The 20562-nt window shown below is 34.5% G+C and overlaps 1 protein-coding gene across 2 annotated transcripts; it reads left to right on the top strand.

Moving 5' to 3' along the window:
- Positions 1–385: 385 nt before the first annotated feature.
- LOC108140513 (28S ribosomal protein S5, mitochondrial) lies at positions 386–16916 on the top strand. Of its 2 annotated transcripts, XM_041708541.1 has the most exons (3): positions 386–588; positions 12214–12438; positions 16027–16916. In XM_041708541.1, exons 1-3 carry the CDS (start codon positions 447–449, stop codon positions 16878–16880), a joined length of 1221 nt encoding a protein of 406 aa, XP_041564475.1. In that variant the 5' UTR covers positions 386–446; the 3' UTR covers positions 16881–16916. The 2 variants fall into 2 exon arrangements, with proteins under 2 accessions (XP_041564475.1, XP_017118799.2); XM_017263310.2 differs by lacking the exon at positions 16027–16916 and having other exon boundaries at positions 390–588; positions 12214–13328.
- The last annotated feature ends 3646 nt before the right edge of the window (positions 16917–20562 follow it).

The following is a 20562-nucleotide window of genomic DNA, read 5'->3' on the forward strand; positions in this document are numbered from 1 at the left end:
GGTTGTTCCCTGCAGCACTTAATGCGAAACAATTTAAACCAGAGGCGTGGTCGAAAAGAAAGCTATCTGACGCAGCGATTTGTATACAAAATTATTTAAAACTGACATTTTTATATAATTATTCCATAATACTTCAAAATATATAAGAAGGGATATGAATATCAAAAACAGATTGATTTAGTTGAAATTAAGTTTTCAAAATTTTTCCTACGCCGTTGTGACTGTTTAATTCATTTATATTTTGAAGGTAGCTCGATGTGATTATTGACAAAATTAGAAACGTTTTCCAAGTTCCATCGTTTCACTTTCGTTGCTAACCGGCTGATGGTATTTTGACGCATATCTATTTAATGAACCGGTTAATTTTTCCGTTTACGCTGCGATTTATTCCGGGCTACTCAATTCCGATGTTTTAAGTATTCTTCGGTATACAAAAGTTCATCAAAATGAATCAGAATTTTGTTGGACGATTTTTTGTGAAGGCTTGGAGGTCGCAAATATTATATTGTGGTCAACAGTTTTTTAATCCCAAACAACAGGTTACACCAAACTACTTCTGCTTACGCAATACTAGTTTTTTTAACAAACGTAAGTGCCTAAAAAGGTAAATAAGTACAGTGGGCAAATAAGTAGCAAACAAGTTATGTAAACTTCAGTACACAGTGCACTTAAACTTTTTCCCCCCATATTTACATGGGTATGCTATATCAAACAAAAAACTTCTTAACCAGGTAAAAAAGACGTGACGAACGCACCTACAACAAACAAAATTTCTGATTCCAATTTTCTTGGTTAAAAAAAATAAAGCATTCAACTAAATGTATACACTACAAAAATGTTTCTATTCGGCACGCTAAGGCCAGGTGTTTTGATTTTTGCCATCTCATCGTGCCGAATTGGAACATTTTAAAATGGTCGTGCTTAGATTAGCTATTTCAACCGACTTCACGCTAAATACCCATACAAGAAAAATATTTCAGATTTCAATAACAAGCCCTTACAATATATTAAAACTTATGTATTTAAAGTTCGCTATTGTGTGAGGTACATTTCTTTTTTATTTTATTTGCCTAATAATCTTATAAATGAAATTTTATATCAAATGGACATTTATGGTATAAATTTTGTAATTTTAAACTGTTAGGGTGATACAGGTCTCAATATGGGTCGCAGACAAAGTGTAACTATTCAAAATTTGTATATAGAAACAAATTTGTCGGGATGTAAAATTTGCAACTAACAGTTTCTGAAAACACAATTCAGACTCGGATGCAGAAGGTTCGGGGTGAAACAAAAGAATTTCAAAAGGCTTTGGCGAAATCGACAGGTATTGCCCAAAACCAATGAGCCTGGAAATATGGAGTGCTGAAGAACAAAGTATCAGTTCTCATATTTATACAGTGACTCGAAGCTTATTTCGTGAAAGAATAATTGTAAAATATTAATTATTTTTATACCCTTGCAGAGGGTATTATAATTTCAGTCAGAAGTTTGCAACGCAGTGAAGGAGACATCTCCGACCCTATAAAGTATATATATTCTTGATCAGCATCATTAGTAGAGTCGATCTAGCCATGTCCGTCCGTCTGTCCGTATGTCCGTCCGTTTATATGCAAACTAGTCTCTCAGTTTTACACTTATCTGCATGAAACTTTCCGGAACGAGCCGGATCGGTTGATATTGCCATATCAGTTATAAAGCTAATAGTAGTAGTTAAATCAAGCGGAATCGAAAGACTCCAGCTCCCATGGGAACAATCGAAACAAAAATAAATGAACAAATTATAACGACTGCTGTTTTTTAATTGGTTTGAATATACTTCGATAGAAATAAATGGTTTTTGTTTCAGAATTACTTATCCAATTTTATTTAATTTGGACAACGATGTCAAATAGCTGCTTATAGGTCATAAAATCATAAAAACGGAATATTGCTGTTTTAAGAAATATTAAATTTTTGGAATAGCTGCAAGGGTATGTAAAATTTGTCTTGCTCAAGTGTGATTCCCTTCTTGTTAGTTAAGCTTTAAAGTCTTGCCAAACGTAGTTTGTAATAGTACTGAAGTATAGCTAAAAGTTTTTTTTAAATCATGACAATAATATTGGGGTACTTTGACTATATTTTAACAAAAGCTTCTGATATCAAACAAAAACGAGGTACAAAATTGTGACGATCGCACGTTCAATATAAAAAATATCTGATAACAAATTTTGTGAAGCATTCGACTAAATAAATACACTTTTTAAATGTTTCCATTCGGCACGCCGAGAAAAAAATGGCTTTGTAGGCAAAATGAATGAAGTATTCAACAGAAACGGCAACTTTTTCTCAGCTCAGACAAGCTATCGCTGCCTAGGAAAGAATTTTCTACTACAAGTGTGCACCACCATTTTGTGATAAAATGTTTTAAGAAACACAATTTCAAGTTAAATGTATACAAATTTTCACTAAATATTTGTAAAATATTAATAACTTTTTTAAAATATATTTTAAAAATAATAATAACTTTTTTTTAAAATTAATTTTAAAAAATTTATTTAAGCAAGATTTAATTTTTAAAAATGCAGTCATTTAACGTAGTATTGAGTTGATTGAGGTGTATCTGGAAGCGTATTTATGGTCAGACTTTTTGGCCCACCGGCTCCAACTGCTCCAATAAAGAAACATATTTTTCGCACTTTCACCCCCATTTCTCCAGAACCAAATGACTTTCTAAAACTCTTAGTATTCAAAGACTCTTTTAAAAGCGATACTTTTTTAATTGCTATATCATTAATTAAGATCGGACTATTCTTTGCTGATTTTGAATATTGCGGCTATATATAGCACACTTCCCGGTGCTTATCGTCACTACGTGGAAGGCCGTCCACAGTGATGTTCCCATGGGAAAAATCGAAAAAATATAACAAACATTTTTCTAATATTTTTATGGTTGCCATTGGAGCTTTATGGTATAGTCGTACGATTTTAATGACGGAACATTTAATGTTAAATAGTTCAGAACTACGCTTTAAATTTCATCAAAATCGGACGACTATATCATATAGCTCCCATAGGATAAATCGGAAAATAAGTATACAAAAAATTATAGTTTTGCTGTTTTTTATTTTTTTTTAGTTCATCGACATATAGTAATGGTTAAATATTTCAATATTTGACAGTTTTGTTTTTGCAATAGCTGCAAGGACTTCGGCTTGCCGAAGTTTGCTTCCCCTATTGCCGAAGTTTGCTTTCTTTTTTTGTTTTTCAATTGATTTAAATACACTTCGATGCAAAATATCATATACTGTTCCAATTTTTCTTCCAAAAGATTTGCACGGAATCTAAGTTAATTCTCCGTTAACTTCAGCAAAAAACTCACGAAAACTTTTCGCCAAGCATTTGCGATAACTTAAAGTGCAAATGAAATTTTTACCTTATTCTTTGATGTTTGAAAAAAAAGTTATAAAAGTTTAAAAGATTTGCTTGATCGTAACATATTTGACTTTTTAAAAATTATTTTCCGATGGGACCTCAGAAATTTGATAGAAACAAAGCAAGTGTTGTCATGGTACGAAAAAAAAAATTATACTCTTCGGACTTATTTAGCAAGCGCTTTTCGGTTTGTTTTTGTATGGTTAGAAATGTAAATTATCTAAGTTTAGTTTTGTTTTTCCTATTACCCTTTAATTAAATGTACATATTGTGCAAAGCGTTTTGTTTTGGGACCTTTTTCATCGTCTTTGGCAACTTCGATACCGAACACAACTTTTGAAAAGTTTGCAGCACTGGTACCAAGCAGATGATTCACGATGATGTACGACCCGGTCGCCAGGAAACAAAGGACTGCCGCAAGCTGGGTAACATGTGCAATCCAGTGATGCTCTAAGTCGGGTCCAATTTTTTCAATAAGGAAATGAAATAGATCATTGTAGATCCGGTAAGACTGCAAAAATATGCGCAACTTTCAGTTAAAGTAATTTCAAAATAATAGTTTATTACTGGCGATCTGGCAAATAAAAAATGTTCGCATTGCATTTTAAATTTATTGCGTTTAATGTCCAACAGATTTTGTCCTCTCAACTCGTTATTTGGCAAAAATTGCAAAAGCATTGTTAAAATCAATCCAACAATCTTTGAATTATTTCGGGCAACACAGCTGATTTACAAACGACTTGTTCAACACTTTTGTTGGTTAGAATCCATCACTGCCTTCAAAATAAGTAGAATTTGTTATTTTTGGCTACCAATGATTTTTTGACTAATTTTAGACATTAAATGTGAGCACCAACAATGCATATAAATTAGGAGCAGCACCGGGCCAGAAAATGTTGATCAGTAATTTGGCTGGAAAACTTAGGCAAATCATAGGCTTTTGTTAAGAGCAGTAGCGGCAGTCAGCTGTTTTATTTCCCTCCAAATAGTAACTTCTCCAGGAATTTTGCTATCAAGCAAGGGAACTTTGATTATGTTAAACATGTTAAACGGAAATCCGCCAATGTCAAGGGATTCACTTCCGAGTGAAAACTGGAACAGGCCTGATAGTTGAATGTTAATCATCAAAGGATTTTATTTTGTGATTACCTAAAACTTGTTAGTTAAGCTTTAAAGTCTTGTCAAACATAATTTGTTAAAAAATAAAATTAGTACTGAAGTATAGGTATAGGTTTTTTTGTAAACCATGGTCACAATATTGGGGTACTTTGACTATATTTCGAACAAAATCTTCTGATATCAATTAAAAACACCTCTTAACAAGGTTAAAAAGTCGTGACGATACAAAATATCTGAAATACAATTTTCTGACGAAAATTGATAAAGAATTCGACTAAATAAAAACTCTTTTTAAATGATTCCATTCGGCACGCTAAGATAAAAATGCTTTTGTAGACAAAAACCTGAATGACAGCAAGACTTTAGACGGTTGGCTTGACATTGCGCTATCTCAAGTGATCCATGTTAAGAATTCTTTTGCCCGCTTACTTTGTGTGAAATCCAGAAAAGGTGTTTTTATTAAGAATGTCACCACTGCAGGATCAGAGCTTTAAGATAAATCTGAAAAGTCTGTTGAACGAATCCACTGCTTTCGCAAGACTAACTTTATGCACTATCATGGCTGCGGCCGTTTATATCTTTCATAGTGCATTAAAATCTTTATTTTCCGTTCCGTTACAAAATCCATCGAACTCCAACAAACCCCCATGGTTTAACAAGGAGTTATCTCGCCTAAGAAATGTTTATAATAAATATAAAATGTGTGGATCACAAGCTGCGTTTCCAGATACATAAGTGCTCGGTCTAATTTTACCGTTCTTAACGCCCATTGTTATAGGGCTTATTTAACTCGCTGAAGGATCCATTTTCAAAAGATCCAAAACAGTTTAATAATTTTGTTAACACAAAGCCGGACCCGGAAAGTGTGATTCTAGAAGTAGGCTTAATGTCTCCTCACTAGAGTCTGACCATGAGCCATCCCAAGAAAGGGGTTGCTTACGGAGAGGATCTTCTTAAGCCGAGCTGCATCGGTTGTTTCCTCTATGATTGAGCAGAAGGTCTGCCAAGCTGATTGTTTTCCTTTTCTTATGGCCTTCTTATAGGAGGCTAGTTCCAATTTATATTGCTGCCATTTTAGATACTCAATCTTACCCAGCATCGCTACCATTTGCAAATTCTTCGGCAAACACTGATCAGGCAATTGCCCATCTTTTTGCGCAGTCCTATTCAGAAGGAATGTCGAAGTCTAACTTAATTTTTTGTCCGAGTCTGAGTGAAAGCTCCCTTCTTCTAGCGTAAAGCCAGTTTACTCACCGGGTCCTGACGGTGTTCCTGGCTGTGTGCTTAGATACTGCGCAGAGACTCTGTGCAGACCCACTAAAAATTGATTACCCAATCATTTGTTGTTCCCCTTCAAAAAAAGAAAAATAAATCAAAAACTAGCAATTATAGAGGTATCTGCATGTTGTCCACTGTCCCAAAGCTTTTCGAAAACGTTATTATCCCCCATTTGCAACATCTTTGTAGATCGATTTTATTCCGTAAATCATTCGCTTCTTGAACGGAAGTTAGACTTATTAGCGATCTTCTTATAAAACGAGTCCTTTTTAAGAGCTCGGTCTCTAAGTTGATCCAAGTTACTTCAGGCGTGCCGCAGAAAGCCACCTTGGCCCACTTCTTTCGGGCCAATACACAGTATGCCACGTATACTTTGGTTGGTTATGAGTTGACTAGAATTTGACAAATTGATGACCTTGGCGTCCTTCTGGTCCCAAAACGTTAGTTTCCTGAGCATTTTACTTCCATAGTAAATAAAGCCAGGGTAGTGCTTGGATTTATAAAAAGGAATAATTTGATGATGACACAAAGACTTTGTTCATTTCACTAGTTGGTCCAATCCTGGAGTATAGCTCTCCAGTTTGTAGTCCCCAATATGTGTGTATATAGACTGGATAGAGTCTGTGCAAAAGAACTTCTTACTGTTTTGTCCTTAGGGCCTTAATTGAGATGAAAACCTAATTTTACCATTTAACCCTAGTATACTTCACCTAATTTATTTACCATGTTTATCCATCCGTAGAACGACGCTTGGTATTACTTTTAATTGTAAACTTATTCTGGGGGATGTGGGGAGTACCGAGTTACTAGGCCGCCTACATTTCTCAGTGCCTAATCGTATCACAAGAAACTAGATTTCTCTTATTTTGAAACAATGTACAATAGATCAAACTAATGACTATAATAAACTCTACCATATTATTTATACTAGTGATTCTTTACCAATTTTAAAAGCATTAATCTTATCTTATTGGTATTTATTTTGAATTAGTCCGTCCATTCATTTACTGCCCCTTTTCTTTCGCGGACTCTTACAAATGAATGCTTAGCTTTCAGGAATATACATCAACAAAAACGAGGATAGACTGATGGGTCAGTAGTATGTTTGGTTTATCTTTCCAGCCAGGATCATTGTAAAATCGGTACGTAGGCCTCTACATCAGCCAGGTTGTCGTTCCACATCGCTTCTAGCATTGCCGGCCTTATGTGCTCCGATACTGGCGTTTTGTAGGTGTGGAAAGATTTGATGGGTATTTTCTTCAGCTATAATATCTTTTCTAGCATAGCAAACAAGGCCTGACTAACAGACTTTAAAGTCTGGAAGCTTAAGTGGTGCTAGTGAGGTCTAAGCTATTGTGGGCGTCCCAATCATCTTGACAGTTTCTACACTTTGCTCTGTTAAATAAACTGGTCGTTTCCTTTCTTATTTGTCCGGTGTCCACCATGCTTGGACCTTAGGCCGACTTATAGTACAGAATTTTAGGTAGAATCGTAAGGTCTATTGTGAGCTTTTTGAATGCCATCACTATTTTGACTGGTAGCTACTCAAGCTGGCGAGTGAGAATAGCTATAGAACTTTTCCCAGTTAGTTTTCCTATAGTTTCTGAAGGGTGGATTTATCTTCTTTGTGCAAAGGAGGACGAACTGTACATTGTAATGGCTTGTCTTTCCGTACGTCCGTCCGCTTATACGCTAACGAGTATATAATTTGCAACGGGCCAAATCGTACGACTATATATATAAGTATATGTATAGCACAGCTTCCAAGGGAAAAATAGAAAAAAAATTTTGTTTTATTTACTTATATATAGATACTTCAAGGTATAGTAAAGGATTACGCTTTTTTGGCTGATTATTCGTTTTTGAACGTTTCCGCGCAGAAGTTCGGCTGTAAAGTTGGCAATGTGGCACGTAGCGCCGGCCTGCTAGAACCTTATGCCGTCGATGTCTTCAAAAATTTACGGTTACGGCTTCTGATTCGTTTTCGAAGAAAAACGGGCCAATGATGCGTCCTGACCACATACTGACACTCGTTGTGGATGTAGTGGCTTCTCTAAGACGAATAACAAACACGGCATTCTGCTTATTGACGTAACCACCAAGTTTGAAATGAGCTTCATCTAAAAAAATTTATTTTAGAATAAAATTACCATCTTTAACCAAGAGCTCTTCGACCCATTGCGCAAACTGAACGTATAAAATGGTCTTTGACAAATAAACAGCAATGCTGGGGCTTTTCAATAAAAAGGAAATATTTCCAAAATATCAACCCGTTTTTTACAGCCATTTTAAAACGCAACTTTTTCGTGGACCACCCTGTAATAGGCACCTTTTTTAGTTTTTTTACTTAAGACGTGCTAATATTTTATTCGTACATTTTAAATCCTATTTCCTTAGAGTTACAAAAAAAAACATATGTTAATAACCGTTCAACTTTTTTCGAAATACTTTTTTCAATACAATTAGGGCTGAAAAGAACAACCAAATAATAAGACATCTTTATTTGCGCAGTTATAATTTCAAAGTGTTTTATTTCATTAAGTTTCTTAGCAGAAAACATCGGTGAGATTCGTATTCTAGTCCTATATATGACCTACGCAGAGACCGCAACTTTGACCACCGCACAAGTCCTTTGTGCAGAATGGGAAACATTTTAAGAGATAATAATTTGAAGGCTCGTGTGGCCTGCTCTGACAGATAACAAGTGGTTTAAGCAACAGATCGTAAATTATGGTTCTAGATCCATTGGCAATCTGTGAATCTTATAATAGTGATTATTATCTTATTTCTAATGTCCCACGAAGTGGCTTGTTTATCCATAACTTGGGAAACATTCTAAAGTGCGATAAGAGTGATATAGCTAAAGAAATTCTGTGACCGTTCGCAGGAGGTCTTTTTGGATATTATGTGTATATGTTTTTTGTGTATCGCAACCAATTAATGTTTTGTTAAAAAAAAAATAAACTTCTACGACTCTGCTATTATATCTTTCCAAACCTAAATTTTAAACAAATGCGTTTTTTGCAGCAGTATTTTAACATATATATGTCACTTCATTTGTTTATTCGTTTTATTAAATAATATATAACAAGAAAGGGAGCAAACATCATATATCGAAGATTATTCAAATCAATTGAAAAACAGCGGACTTCTTTTTTTTCTGGGGGCTATATGATATTATCGTCCGATTTTAATAAAGTTAGAACTCTAGGTTCTGAAATATTAAAACATTACTAGCGGCACATTCAAAGATTCACACGGATTCCCAGACCCGTTCCAGTTTTCACTTCCGAAAGATTCATACGGAATCTAAATTCCCTCTGTTAATTCTCTGTTAATTCTTTCGAAAAAAAAAACACTGAAGCTTTGTGCCAAGCAATTGTCTGGACTCAATTCCGCAAGAAGATAAGTTAATTATTGAAAAATGCATTGCGATAAGATAAATGTTATTTTTATTTTATATTTTTGATGACTTAACATTTTGCTCTCAGAATCAGTTTTGTATTAGCCTTCATCATTTTTGTAAATCCGCCGTCTTTGTTCTACTTTCAAAACGAATTTAAGACAAGGGTTGTCTTGGTACAAGCAAGTCCCTTTGTGCTCTTTAAATGTGGAAAGATCTTTAATGTAAGTAAAATTTTTAAGATTTTTTTTTTCTTTTTACCACTTAATTAAATGTACTATTTGTGCGGGAAGTTTTTTTTTTTACTTTTTTTTATTTTCTTCGGCAACTCTTTCACAACACTGCCACCAGAAGTTTTCAGTAATGGCTAGAAAGCTGCTGTCACAATTACAAATTTTAGAAGATGAGTATTTGTGGCCGCCAATGCCAGTTCCTTCGATTTAATGCGTTTGGGTTATAAAATGTTGGAAGACCGAAAAAAACGAATTTTTCAGAATATTTTTTAAGAAAACATCTCAATTTATTGACCTAAAAATTTTTTCATATTAAGGTATCTTTTAACTGTATCTCCGAAATGCCAGCGGGCATTTCAATCAGCCCTAGGGAGGCCAGTCAGCTGATTGTGTTGGGGAACACAAAGGAACCAATTGAAGAAGGGAAATTCGATTATGTTGAAGATAATTACGATAGTGTTAATAAATTCGCTTTCCTGTATATCTGAAAGAAACATATTTAATGACAATTAGATAACCGATTATTAAATAACCTTTCATCAGCTTATAAGCTTCAAACTAAATATGGCCTTCAAAAACAATTGGGGTCTCGGTGACGCCATCTGTCAAACTGCTTTCCCAACATTAAAACTAAGAGCGTGTGGTACCCCCACCCCCGCTTACAGTTTTTCCGTTCTGTCTTTACATCAGCGATCACCACGGCCCTATCTAATGAGCAAAGGATAGTTTTTAGCGGCAGATCAGCGGCGTAGGACTTTATAACTAACAAGGAAGGAAGCAAACTTCGGCAAGCCGAAGTTCTTATACCCTTGCAGCAAGAATTAAATATTTTTGAAAACATTAAAATTAAGATTTACTTGCGTATATGTTTAAAAACATTGAAGCTATGATGATTTGCAGCTCAATTATTAGATAGTTATTTTATATATTTATATTATTTCTATGGGAGCTATATAATATAGTCGTCCGATTTTGATAAAATCTAAACCATAATTCTGAAATATTTAACCATTGCTATATGTCGAAGAACTGAACAAAAAATTAAAAAACAGAAAAGTTATAATTTTTTTCATTTATTTTTCCGATTGTTCATATAGGAGCTATATGCTATAGTCGTCCGATTTTGATATAATTTAAACCGTAAATCGAAAATATTTAACCATTACTAAGTGTCGAAGGACTAATAAAAAAAATTAAAAAACAGCAAAGTTATAATTTTTTTTGTATTTTTTCCGATTGTTCCTATGGGAGCTATATGATATAGTCGTCCGATTTTGATGAAATTTAAAACGTAATTCTGAAATAGTTAACCATTACTATATGTCGAAGAAATAAAAAAAATTAAAAAACAGCAAAGCTATATAGCTATATGCTATAGTCGTCCGATCCGGCTCGTTCCGACTTATATACTACCTGCAATAGAAAGACAACTTTTGGGAAAGTTTCATGCAGATAGCTTTAAAACTGAGAAACTAGTTTGCGTAGAAACGGACGGACAGACGGACATGGCTAGATCGACTCTGCTAGTGATGCTGATCAAGAATATATATACTTTATAGGGTCGGAGATGTCTCCTTCACTGCGTTGCAAACTTCTGGCTGAAATTATAATACCATCTGCAAGGGTATAAAAACCTTGATCTTGAAAAATTTTGTGTCTACCGATAGATATGACCGAAAAACACACGCAGAGCCCAAAACCCAAGGTCTAACTTGTCTCAGAGTGGAATGACAGAGTTTTCGCGATTTTTGGGGATTAGAATTTTCGAGGCCTCGTTTTAAAATGCACTTGCGCTGCGTAAGAAAGTATTAATAGAATCTGCATGACAAATCTTTAATTTCTAGCTTTTGTAGTTTCCGGAGTCTCGACGTTTATACGGACTGACGGACAGTCAGACGGACAAATCATATGACCGCCTACATGTTTAAAAGATATTTAAGTCGCGTCCGAAATTACCAAAATGTATTGTACAATAAAAAACACAAAGTTATTTTAATTATCGGTTGATTGTCACCTCAACAAAAAGTATCATGACATTGATTTCTATAGCCTTATAGCCATGTCCCGCTCATCAAAAATTTAAATTTTTACCGAATTTATGCTATGTTGGCAACAAACAAGTTCGACCTAAAAACAAATTTGTTAATGAGTATTGTGTTTAACTATTAAGATCAGGGATGCTCAAAGCTGTCTCGTGGCTGTGCATTTACCAACACATTTAAAATAGATCACGAACACAAGTAACAAAGTGAGTGTATCCATTAAGACTTATCAGTAACGAATTGGACCGCAAGAAAGAAACGAAACATTTTTAGAGTATAGCTAATTGTGCCCAGCAAACATATTGTGCCGTCTCTCACATCTCCATTAGCATTGTGCATTTACAAAAACAATTGTCTATATCAACTGGTCAAATTATTCTGATGAAGAATACATGTACAACCTTGTTTTTACAAATTTTTCAAGCAGTGAAACATACATTTCCGACCCTTTAAGGAATTGACAGCTGTATGATGTTGTCCAATTTAATTAAATTCCGCCGTTCCTATGTATATATACCCCCTGCAAGGAAAGTTTCATCTTAAAAACATTTCAATTGTGAGATAAATTTGCGTAGTATCGCACAGGCAACCATACATAATTTTTGACTTGCCTAATGATGCTTATATGTTTCCTTGCGTTGCAAACTTCAGACTAAAATTATAATATAGTATTCAAGGGTAACTGTGAAAATCACTTATGGGAATTATTTTTCTTTAATTTTAGTTCCTGCTGAAGACATTTGGCGTGGAGTAACAGCGGTTAGCAATGCTGGAAAGAAAAGAGGCCGCGGAAAAGGAAGTGGAAAGAAAGTTGCAAAGGATCTAAACAAAGGACAAACCATCGGCCTCGGAAAAAGCAGTCGCATATGGCCTGGACTAAATTCACCTGTTATACGTGGAAATGAAGTTATTCACCAGCAGAAGCTTGACAAAAATTTAGATATAGAAAATGGAGTTATGAAAATACGTGATTCAATGGGAAATTTCAGATTAATGAAGTTAAATCCAATAGATCGAGGTTGGTCTGGAAGTAAAATGCCTGGACGAAGTATTGGGTCGCCTGACCCTATTGGTGAAGAAGAATTTATTTCATTTGATACTCGAGTCTTGGAAAACAAAATTGTTTTTATTATGAAAGGAAATATGGGAAGAAAACGAAGGTATTCTGTCTTGTCGGTCACAGGAAATGGTAAGGGCTTGGCAGGATTTGCTACTGCTAAAGCGCCAGAAGTTCGAACGGCTCTTCGAAAGTCTAAGAATCGAGCAGGACAAAAACTAATCAACATAAACCTTTGTGAAAACAGGACTATTTACCATGATTTTCGTACAGACTTTGGACAAACCAAAATTTATTGTTTTCAAAAACCTTATGGATATGGATTAGTTTGCCATCGGTCAATACAAACAATTTGTAAAGTTATAGGTATAAAAGATTTGTATGCCAAAATTGAGGGGTCAACGAACCTTCAGCACATTGTAAAGGCATTTTTTATTGGTCTAATGAGTCAAAGGTCTTATCAAGACATTGCTAATAAAACCAATTTTAACATTGTTGAACAGCAAAAGACGAGGAATGGATACGCAGAAGTAAAAGGAATCCCGTCTTACAATTCAACTTCCGTTCATACCCAAATTGCTGACTATATGCATTTTACCTTAGGAAATAAAATTGTTTTAAAACAAAAAGCTATCTTACCATTCTATGCTTTTACAAAAGGACACGAACTGCACCAAATTAAAGCAGAGCGTTTTCGAAACCAAGCTGGTGTTCGACTACACAAGCTAGTAAATTTATATGCTTAACTTATAAAACCCTAAATAAAGACTTTATAAATTGAATATTGTAGTTTCTTGAGTTTCTTTGGTTTTTTTAAAACCATTTTTTTATTGAATAGCCCCGACATTGCGTTTTATTTTTAGATGGGCACTTCGTTAATGTGGCTGCCCCGGGAGGCCTAGGTCATCCCATCGAACCAATTTTTCAGCACATTTTCTATAAAAAGATCCTTAATGGCATTAATGACGACTTTAACCTTGTACTTTAGATAGTCAATCGTCTCAAGATGGTTGGCTTAGCACGTATTCTTGACGGCACCCCGCAAAAAAAAAAAAAATCAAACGGGATGAAATCGCAGCTGTGAGGCGGATGACGTGATAGCGCTTACCACTGACTGATTCTTTTTCAAACACAAACGGGCCAATAATGCCGCCTGACCACATACCGCACCAAACAGTAACTCGTTGTGGATGCATTGGCTTTTCCTAGACCACTTGCGGGTTTTCGATCCCCAAATGCGGTAAGTATTGAAGCAACCATCGAGGTAAAAATGATCTGAAAAGATTATTTTTTGATAAAAAATTATATCCTTCCACCAAGCACTCTTTTGCCTATTGCGCGAACTGAAAACGAATGAAGTGTTCTTCCACAAGTAAACCGCAATGTTTGGGCTATCCAATACAAAAAAATATTTACAAAGTATCAATCCTCTTTTTATACCCTTGCAGAGGGTATTATAATTTCAGTCAGAAGTTTGCAACGCAGTGAAGGAGACGTTTCCGACCCTATAAAGTATATATATTCTTGATCAGCATCACTAGGCGAGTCGATCTAGCCATGTCCGTTTGTCCGTCTGTCCGTCCGTCTGTCCGTCCGTTTATATGCAAACTAGTCTCTCAGTTTTAAAGCTATCTGCATGAAACTTTCCCAAAAGTTGTCTTTCTATTGCAGGTAGTATATAAGTCGGAACGAGCCGGATCGGACGACTATAGCATATAGCTCCCATAGGAACAATCGGAAAAATAATTGAAAAAAAATTATAGCTTTGTTGTTTTTCAATTTTTTGTTTAGTTCTTCGACATTTAGTAATGGTTACATATTTCCGATTTACGGTTTAAATTTCATCAAAGTCGGACGACTATATCATATAGCTCCCATAGGAACAATCGGAAAAATAAATGAAAACAAGAAAGAAAGCAAACTTCGGCAAGCCGAAGTTCATATACCCTTGCAGCTATCGCAAGAATTAAATATTTTTGAAAACATTAAAATTATGATTTACTTGCGTATTTAAACCATAATTCTGAAATATTTAACAATTGCTATATGTCGAAGAACTAAAAAAAAATTAAAAAACAGCAAAGTTATAATTTTTTTCAATTATTTTTCCGATTGTTCCTATGGGAGCTATATGCTATAGTCGTCCGATTTTGATGAAATTTTAACCATAATTCTGAAATATTTAACCATTGCTATATGTCGAAGAACTAAACAAAAAATTAAAAAACAGCAAAGTTATAATTTTTTTCAATTATTTTTCCGATTGTTCCTATGGGAGCTATATGCTATAGTCTTCCGATTTTGATGAAATTTTAACCATAATTCTGAAATATTTAACCATTGCTTTATGTCGAAGAACAAAACAAAAAATTAAAAAACAGCAAAGTTATAATTTTTTTTCAATTATTTTTCCGATTGTTCCTATGGGAGCTATATGCTATAGTCGTCCGATTTTGATGAAATTTAAACCATAATTCTGAATTATTGAACCATTGCTATATGTCGAAGAACTAAACAAAAAATTAAAAAACAGCAAAGTTATAATTTTTTTTCAATTATTTTTCTGATTGTTCCTATGGGAGCTATATGCTATAGTCATCCGATCCGTCTCGTTCCGACTTATATACTACCTGCAATAGAAAGACAACTTTTGGGAAAGTTTCATGCAGATAGCTTTAAAACTGAGAGACTAGTTTGCATATAAACGGACGGACAGACGGACAGACGGACGGACAGACGGACATGGCTAGATCGACTCTACTAGTGATGCTGATCAAGAATATATATACTTTATAGGGTCGGAAGCGTCTCCTTCACTGCGTTGCAAACTTCTGACTGAAATTATAATACCCTCTGCAAGGGTATAAAAATTATAACTTTTCGGTTTTTTAATTTTTTGTTTAGTTCTTCGACATATAGCAATGGTTAAATATTTCAGAATTATGGTTTAAATTTTATCAAAATCGGACGTCTATATCATATAGCTCCCTTAGAAATAATAAAAATATATAAAATAACTATCAAATAATTGAGCTGCAAATCATCACAGCTTCAATGTTTTTAAACATATACGAAAGTAAATCATAATTTTAATGTTTTCAAAAATGTTTAATTCTTGCAATAGCTGCAAGGGTATATGAACTTCGGATTGCCGAAGTTTGCTTTCTTTCTTGTTTATTCCCATTTTGATAAGCATATTTTTCGTGTTGCACTCTTTATATTTGTGTACCAATTTAATCCATAAAATCATATCAATGGCTTATGCGGTTACAAATACATATTTTAAAATTGCAAGCAGCTGTTTTACCGTTTTGCGTGTTTTTTCACAATAAATATTTCAAAATACCTTGGCAACAGCTGAGGAAAAAACCAATGTCTAAATAGATTCATAAAATTTTCGACCGTATGCTATAGCTCGTTTAAATTGAATGAAGAATTGGAATATATGTCAGAAGCTTGACAAAAATTAAGATATTGAAAATGGAGTTATGAAAATACGTGATTCAATGGGAAATTTCAGATTAATGAAGTTAAATCCAATAGATCGAGGTTGGTCTGGAAGTAAAATGTCTGGACGAAGTATTGGGTCGCCTGACCTTGTTGGTGAAGAAGAATTTATTTCATTTGATACTCGAGTCTTGGAAAACAAAATTGTTTTTATTATGAAAGGAAATATGGGAAGAAAACGAAGGTATTCTGTCTTGTCGGTCACAGGAAATGGTAAGGGCTTGGCAGGATTTGCTACTGCTAAAGCGCCAGAAGTTCGAACGGCTCTTCGAAAGTCTAAGAATCGAGCAGGACAAAAACTAATCAACATAAACCTTTGTGAAAACAGGACTATTTACCATGATTTTCGTACAGACTTTGGACAAACCAAAATTTATTGTTTTCAAAAACCTTATGGATATGGATTAGTTTGCCATCGGTCAATACAAACAATTTGTAAAGTTATAGGTATAAAAGATTTGTATGCCAAAATTGAGGGGTCAACGAACCTTCAGCACATTGTAAAGGCATTTTTTATTGGTCTAATGAGTCAAAGGTCTTATCAAGACATTGCTAATAAAACCAATTTTAACATTGTTGAACAGCAAAAGACGAGGAATGGATACGCAGAAGTAAAAGGAATCCCGTCTTACAATTCAACTTCCGTTCATACCCAAATTGCTGACTATATGCATTTTACCTTAGGAAATAAAATTGTTTTAAAACAAAAAGCTATCTTACCATTCTATGCTTTTACAAAAGGACACGAACTGCACCAAATTAAAGCAGAGCGTTTTCGAAACCAAGCTGGTGTTCGACTACACAAGCTAGTAAATTTATATGCTTAACTTATAAAACCCTAAATAAAGACTTTATAAATTGAATATTGTAGTTTCTTGAGTTTCTTTGGTTTTTTTAAAACAATTTTTTTATTGAATAGCCCCAACATTGCGTTTTATTTTTAGATGGGCACTTCGTTAATGTGGCTGCCCCGGGAGGCCTTAGGTCATCCCATCGAACCAATTTTTCAGCACATTTTCTATAAAAAGATCCTTAATGGCATTAATGACGACTTTAACCTTGTACTTTAGATAGTCAATCGTCTCAAGGTGGTTGGCTTAGCACGTATTCTTGACGGCACCCCGCCAAAAAAAAAATTAAACGGGATAAATTCGCAGCTGTGAGGCGGATGACATGATAGCGCTTACCACTGACTGATTCTTTTTCAAACACAAACGGGCCAAAAAATTATCTCCTTCCAGCAAGCACTCTTTTGCCTATTGCGCGAACTGAAAACGAATGAAGTGTTCTTGCACAAGTAAACCGCAATGTTTGGGCTATCCAATACAAAAGAATATTTACAAAGTATCAATCCTCTTTTTTATTCCCATTTTGATAAGCATATTTTTCGTGTTGCACTCTTTATATTTGTGTACCAATTTAATCCATAAAATCATATCAATGGCTTATGCGGTTACAAATACATATTTTAAAATTGCAATCAGCTGTTTTACCGTTTTGCGTATTTTTTCACAATAAATATTTTAAAATACCTTGGCAACAGCTGAGGAAAAAACCAATGTCTAAAAAGATTCATAAAATTTTCGACCGTATGCTAGAGCTCGTTTAAATTGAATAAAGAATTGGAATATTTATGGATGACCGAATTTTTGATCCGGTAAACTACCTTAAAAAGGAATTCATTGAAATATATAGAACAGAAATCCCTTACCAGTAAAGTCCAGTGGAATTTTATGTTTAAAAGTTTCCCCATTTGCATTTAACTATCTAATTTTTCAAATCCTCACCTCTTTGAGTACAAAGACTCAAATTGTGAATTTAATTATGTGACTGCGTCTAAATGAGATTGCTTCAAAATATTTATGGTTAGAGCGGCGAAAATGCTGTAGGTTGAATAGTGATTAGAACAGTTTGGTTGCTGTTGGTTGCCTGTACACTAATATTAAGTTTGTAAACTAAATTTTCTGATAAGTTATCATAAATTTTAATTTAACTAATATTTTTTTTTTATTAATAATATTTTGGTTTATTATTCTTGTATTGGTATTCTAAAATTTCAATAAATTAACTATTTAATAGACTTGAGCTCCTAACTGCTTTTGCTCGCACAATTGCTCCGTTGTCCACTCACTTTAATTGCTTTATTGTTCTTGTTCTTTATTTCTCAATGTTTTTTTACTCAGTGGTTCGTTGGTTCGTTGATCGTTGATTTCGTGCATCGACCCCCACTGGCACGCTAATGTGAAGTTCAAATGGTGGCAGCGGGACTTCATGCCTTAAAAATAGTTGAGGAACCCAATTTAGAGAAATTTGTCCAAAACGTGTCCCATTGCCCTGGCTGCGAGTTGCCGACTTTGTTCCTTTGTTCCTTCAAATTTTGATTTCCTTTATAATTTTTTTAAATAATGAAAAACAAGTTAATAAAAATAATAGTTGAAAATCGATTACCATTACTGAAAACGATTTATCAAGTAACTCTAGAAACACGTCCTAATAAAAATGCTACTCTCTTTCTTACTCTCTCTAGAAAAATTATCATCCTTAAATATTTCGGTTGCAGTGGTTGTTGAGGATTTGCAAAACGATATGGCCCACTGATTCAAAGGCACAAAGTCATAAAAACTTGATGGAATAAGCAAGCGGGCCAAATAATCTTTCGAATTAATTTCCTTTATCGTCGCTTATATCATGTTTGTTTGCTAGCAACGTCTGTTTTTTGCGAAAGCCTTTTTTCTGCACTTGGCGAAGTATTTACAAAAAGGCGAGCTAAGATTAATTAAGTCAGGAACCGAAAAACTGGGCAACTGACCAAGTGAGAAACTTAACAAGTGAGCGACTTAATAACTAAACAACTGAGAAGTTGAACAAGTAAGTGAACAAAGTGAGTGAGGTCATTAAGTGAGTCATTAAAAAGTAAGCAACCGATCCTTTTTACGAAAGAGAACCGTCTACCAATGATAAGTCTGTCCACTTTCAGTTCCATTAACCATTGTCTTTCCAAAAGTCCATCGATCTATGCATCCATTCAGCAATTTTGAAGGAATCCTTCATTATTCCACTCCATAAAAGAGGCATCGGACTATTAGTAACTACCAAAGCATAGCCAAACTTAGCGCTATTCCTTAACCAAACTTATTCCATAGCTTTTTGAAAAACTTATTTGTGAAGAACTCCAGCATAACAAATAACCAACTAGAATTCACTACCTTCATTTGTCAAGGGTTCTTATCTTCAAAACAAACTTATGTGATTTTTACTGACTTCAGCAAAGCCTGCCATAGGCGCCTCATCCTTAGATTCCATCCAGCTCTTTTGATGGACCTAATAGGTCCAATACAATGGCATACATTCTAAAACAGTCTTTTTTTTATGTATCCCAAAGGGTAGTGACCTTGGTCCATTATTATTTGGCTTATTTATTTATGATCTTCCTCACATAATCGGGTCCTGCTAAGTTTTGATGTATGCGGATGATTAAGGTTGAGTATGCAAATGGCATCGTCTGGTTCTTACATAAAGCTCCAGCTCGACTTAAATTCAATCCTTCAATCCTGGTGCCAAGTCGATAAGCTACTGCTCAATCGAGATAAATGTAAATCCATGTCACTTTATAGATTCAATCCAATTGTTCACACATACTCTATTGGAAAATCCGTGCTCGAACGTATTGAAACTATCCAAGATCTAGGTGACTTGTTCGATCATAATATATATTTATATTTATATTGAACATATTAAAATTTGTTTGATAACTTAAGATATTTCTTAATCTAACAAAAATGTTATTATTACTTTTACATTTATTTATTGCTATAATTACAGTGTTGCAATAATTTAACTAATTTTAATTTCATATTTATTCTATTTATTTATTTTTGATATGCTTTAATCGACACATTACCATTTCCAACAAAGCTAAGAGTCTGGTCCAAGGAATTTGATGATCCTTGTATCATAAAGCTCCATTATGTTTCATTAGTTCGCCCAACGCTCAAGCATATGGTCTCCACAATATTAACCTTATCCAGATATGGTAGAATCAGTCCAGAAACAGTTCCTTTTATTTCCATTCCGAGGCTTAAACTGGGAATCAGGACGCCGACTTCCTTCCTACAGTGACAGACTGCTTCTTTTGGACCTGCCAACATTAAGGATCGTCGTATTTGTTGCGGAGTGAATTTCCTTTATTACTGGCGTTGTGGACTCATCTCAACTGATAAGCTCATTGAATTGGAATGTTCGTCAATTCCGTCCATTACTACCGGTGTGCAGATCAAAGTACTCCCGTTTTGATCCGTTCTGTGTTCTCTGCGACAAATATATTTAACTTTATCACGCTCATATAATTTAAACTCTAGTAGAGTCCGAACTTGACGCTGCCATTGTAGTTTATGTAGTTTAGCTGTGTTTTCAAAGTATAATGGTTCTCTGCAATCAGAAGACAGGAACGTTCTTGGTATGCTAGATACCAGCAGAAGATTATTTTAGAGTTGGCTGATGTATTTTAGC

The sequence above is a fragment of the Drosophila elegans genome, unplaced genomic scaffold, assembly GCF_018152505.1.
Source record: "Drosophila elegans isolate 14027-0461.03 unplaced genomic scaffold, ASM1815250v1 contig_257, whole genome shotgun sequence".
NCBI lineage: Eukaryota > Metazoa > Arthropoda > Insecta > Diptera > Drosophilidae > Drosophila > Drosophila elegans.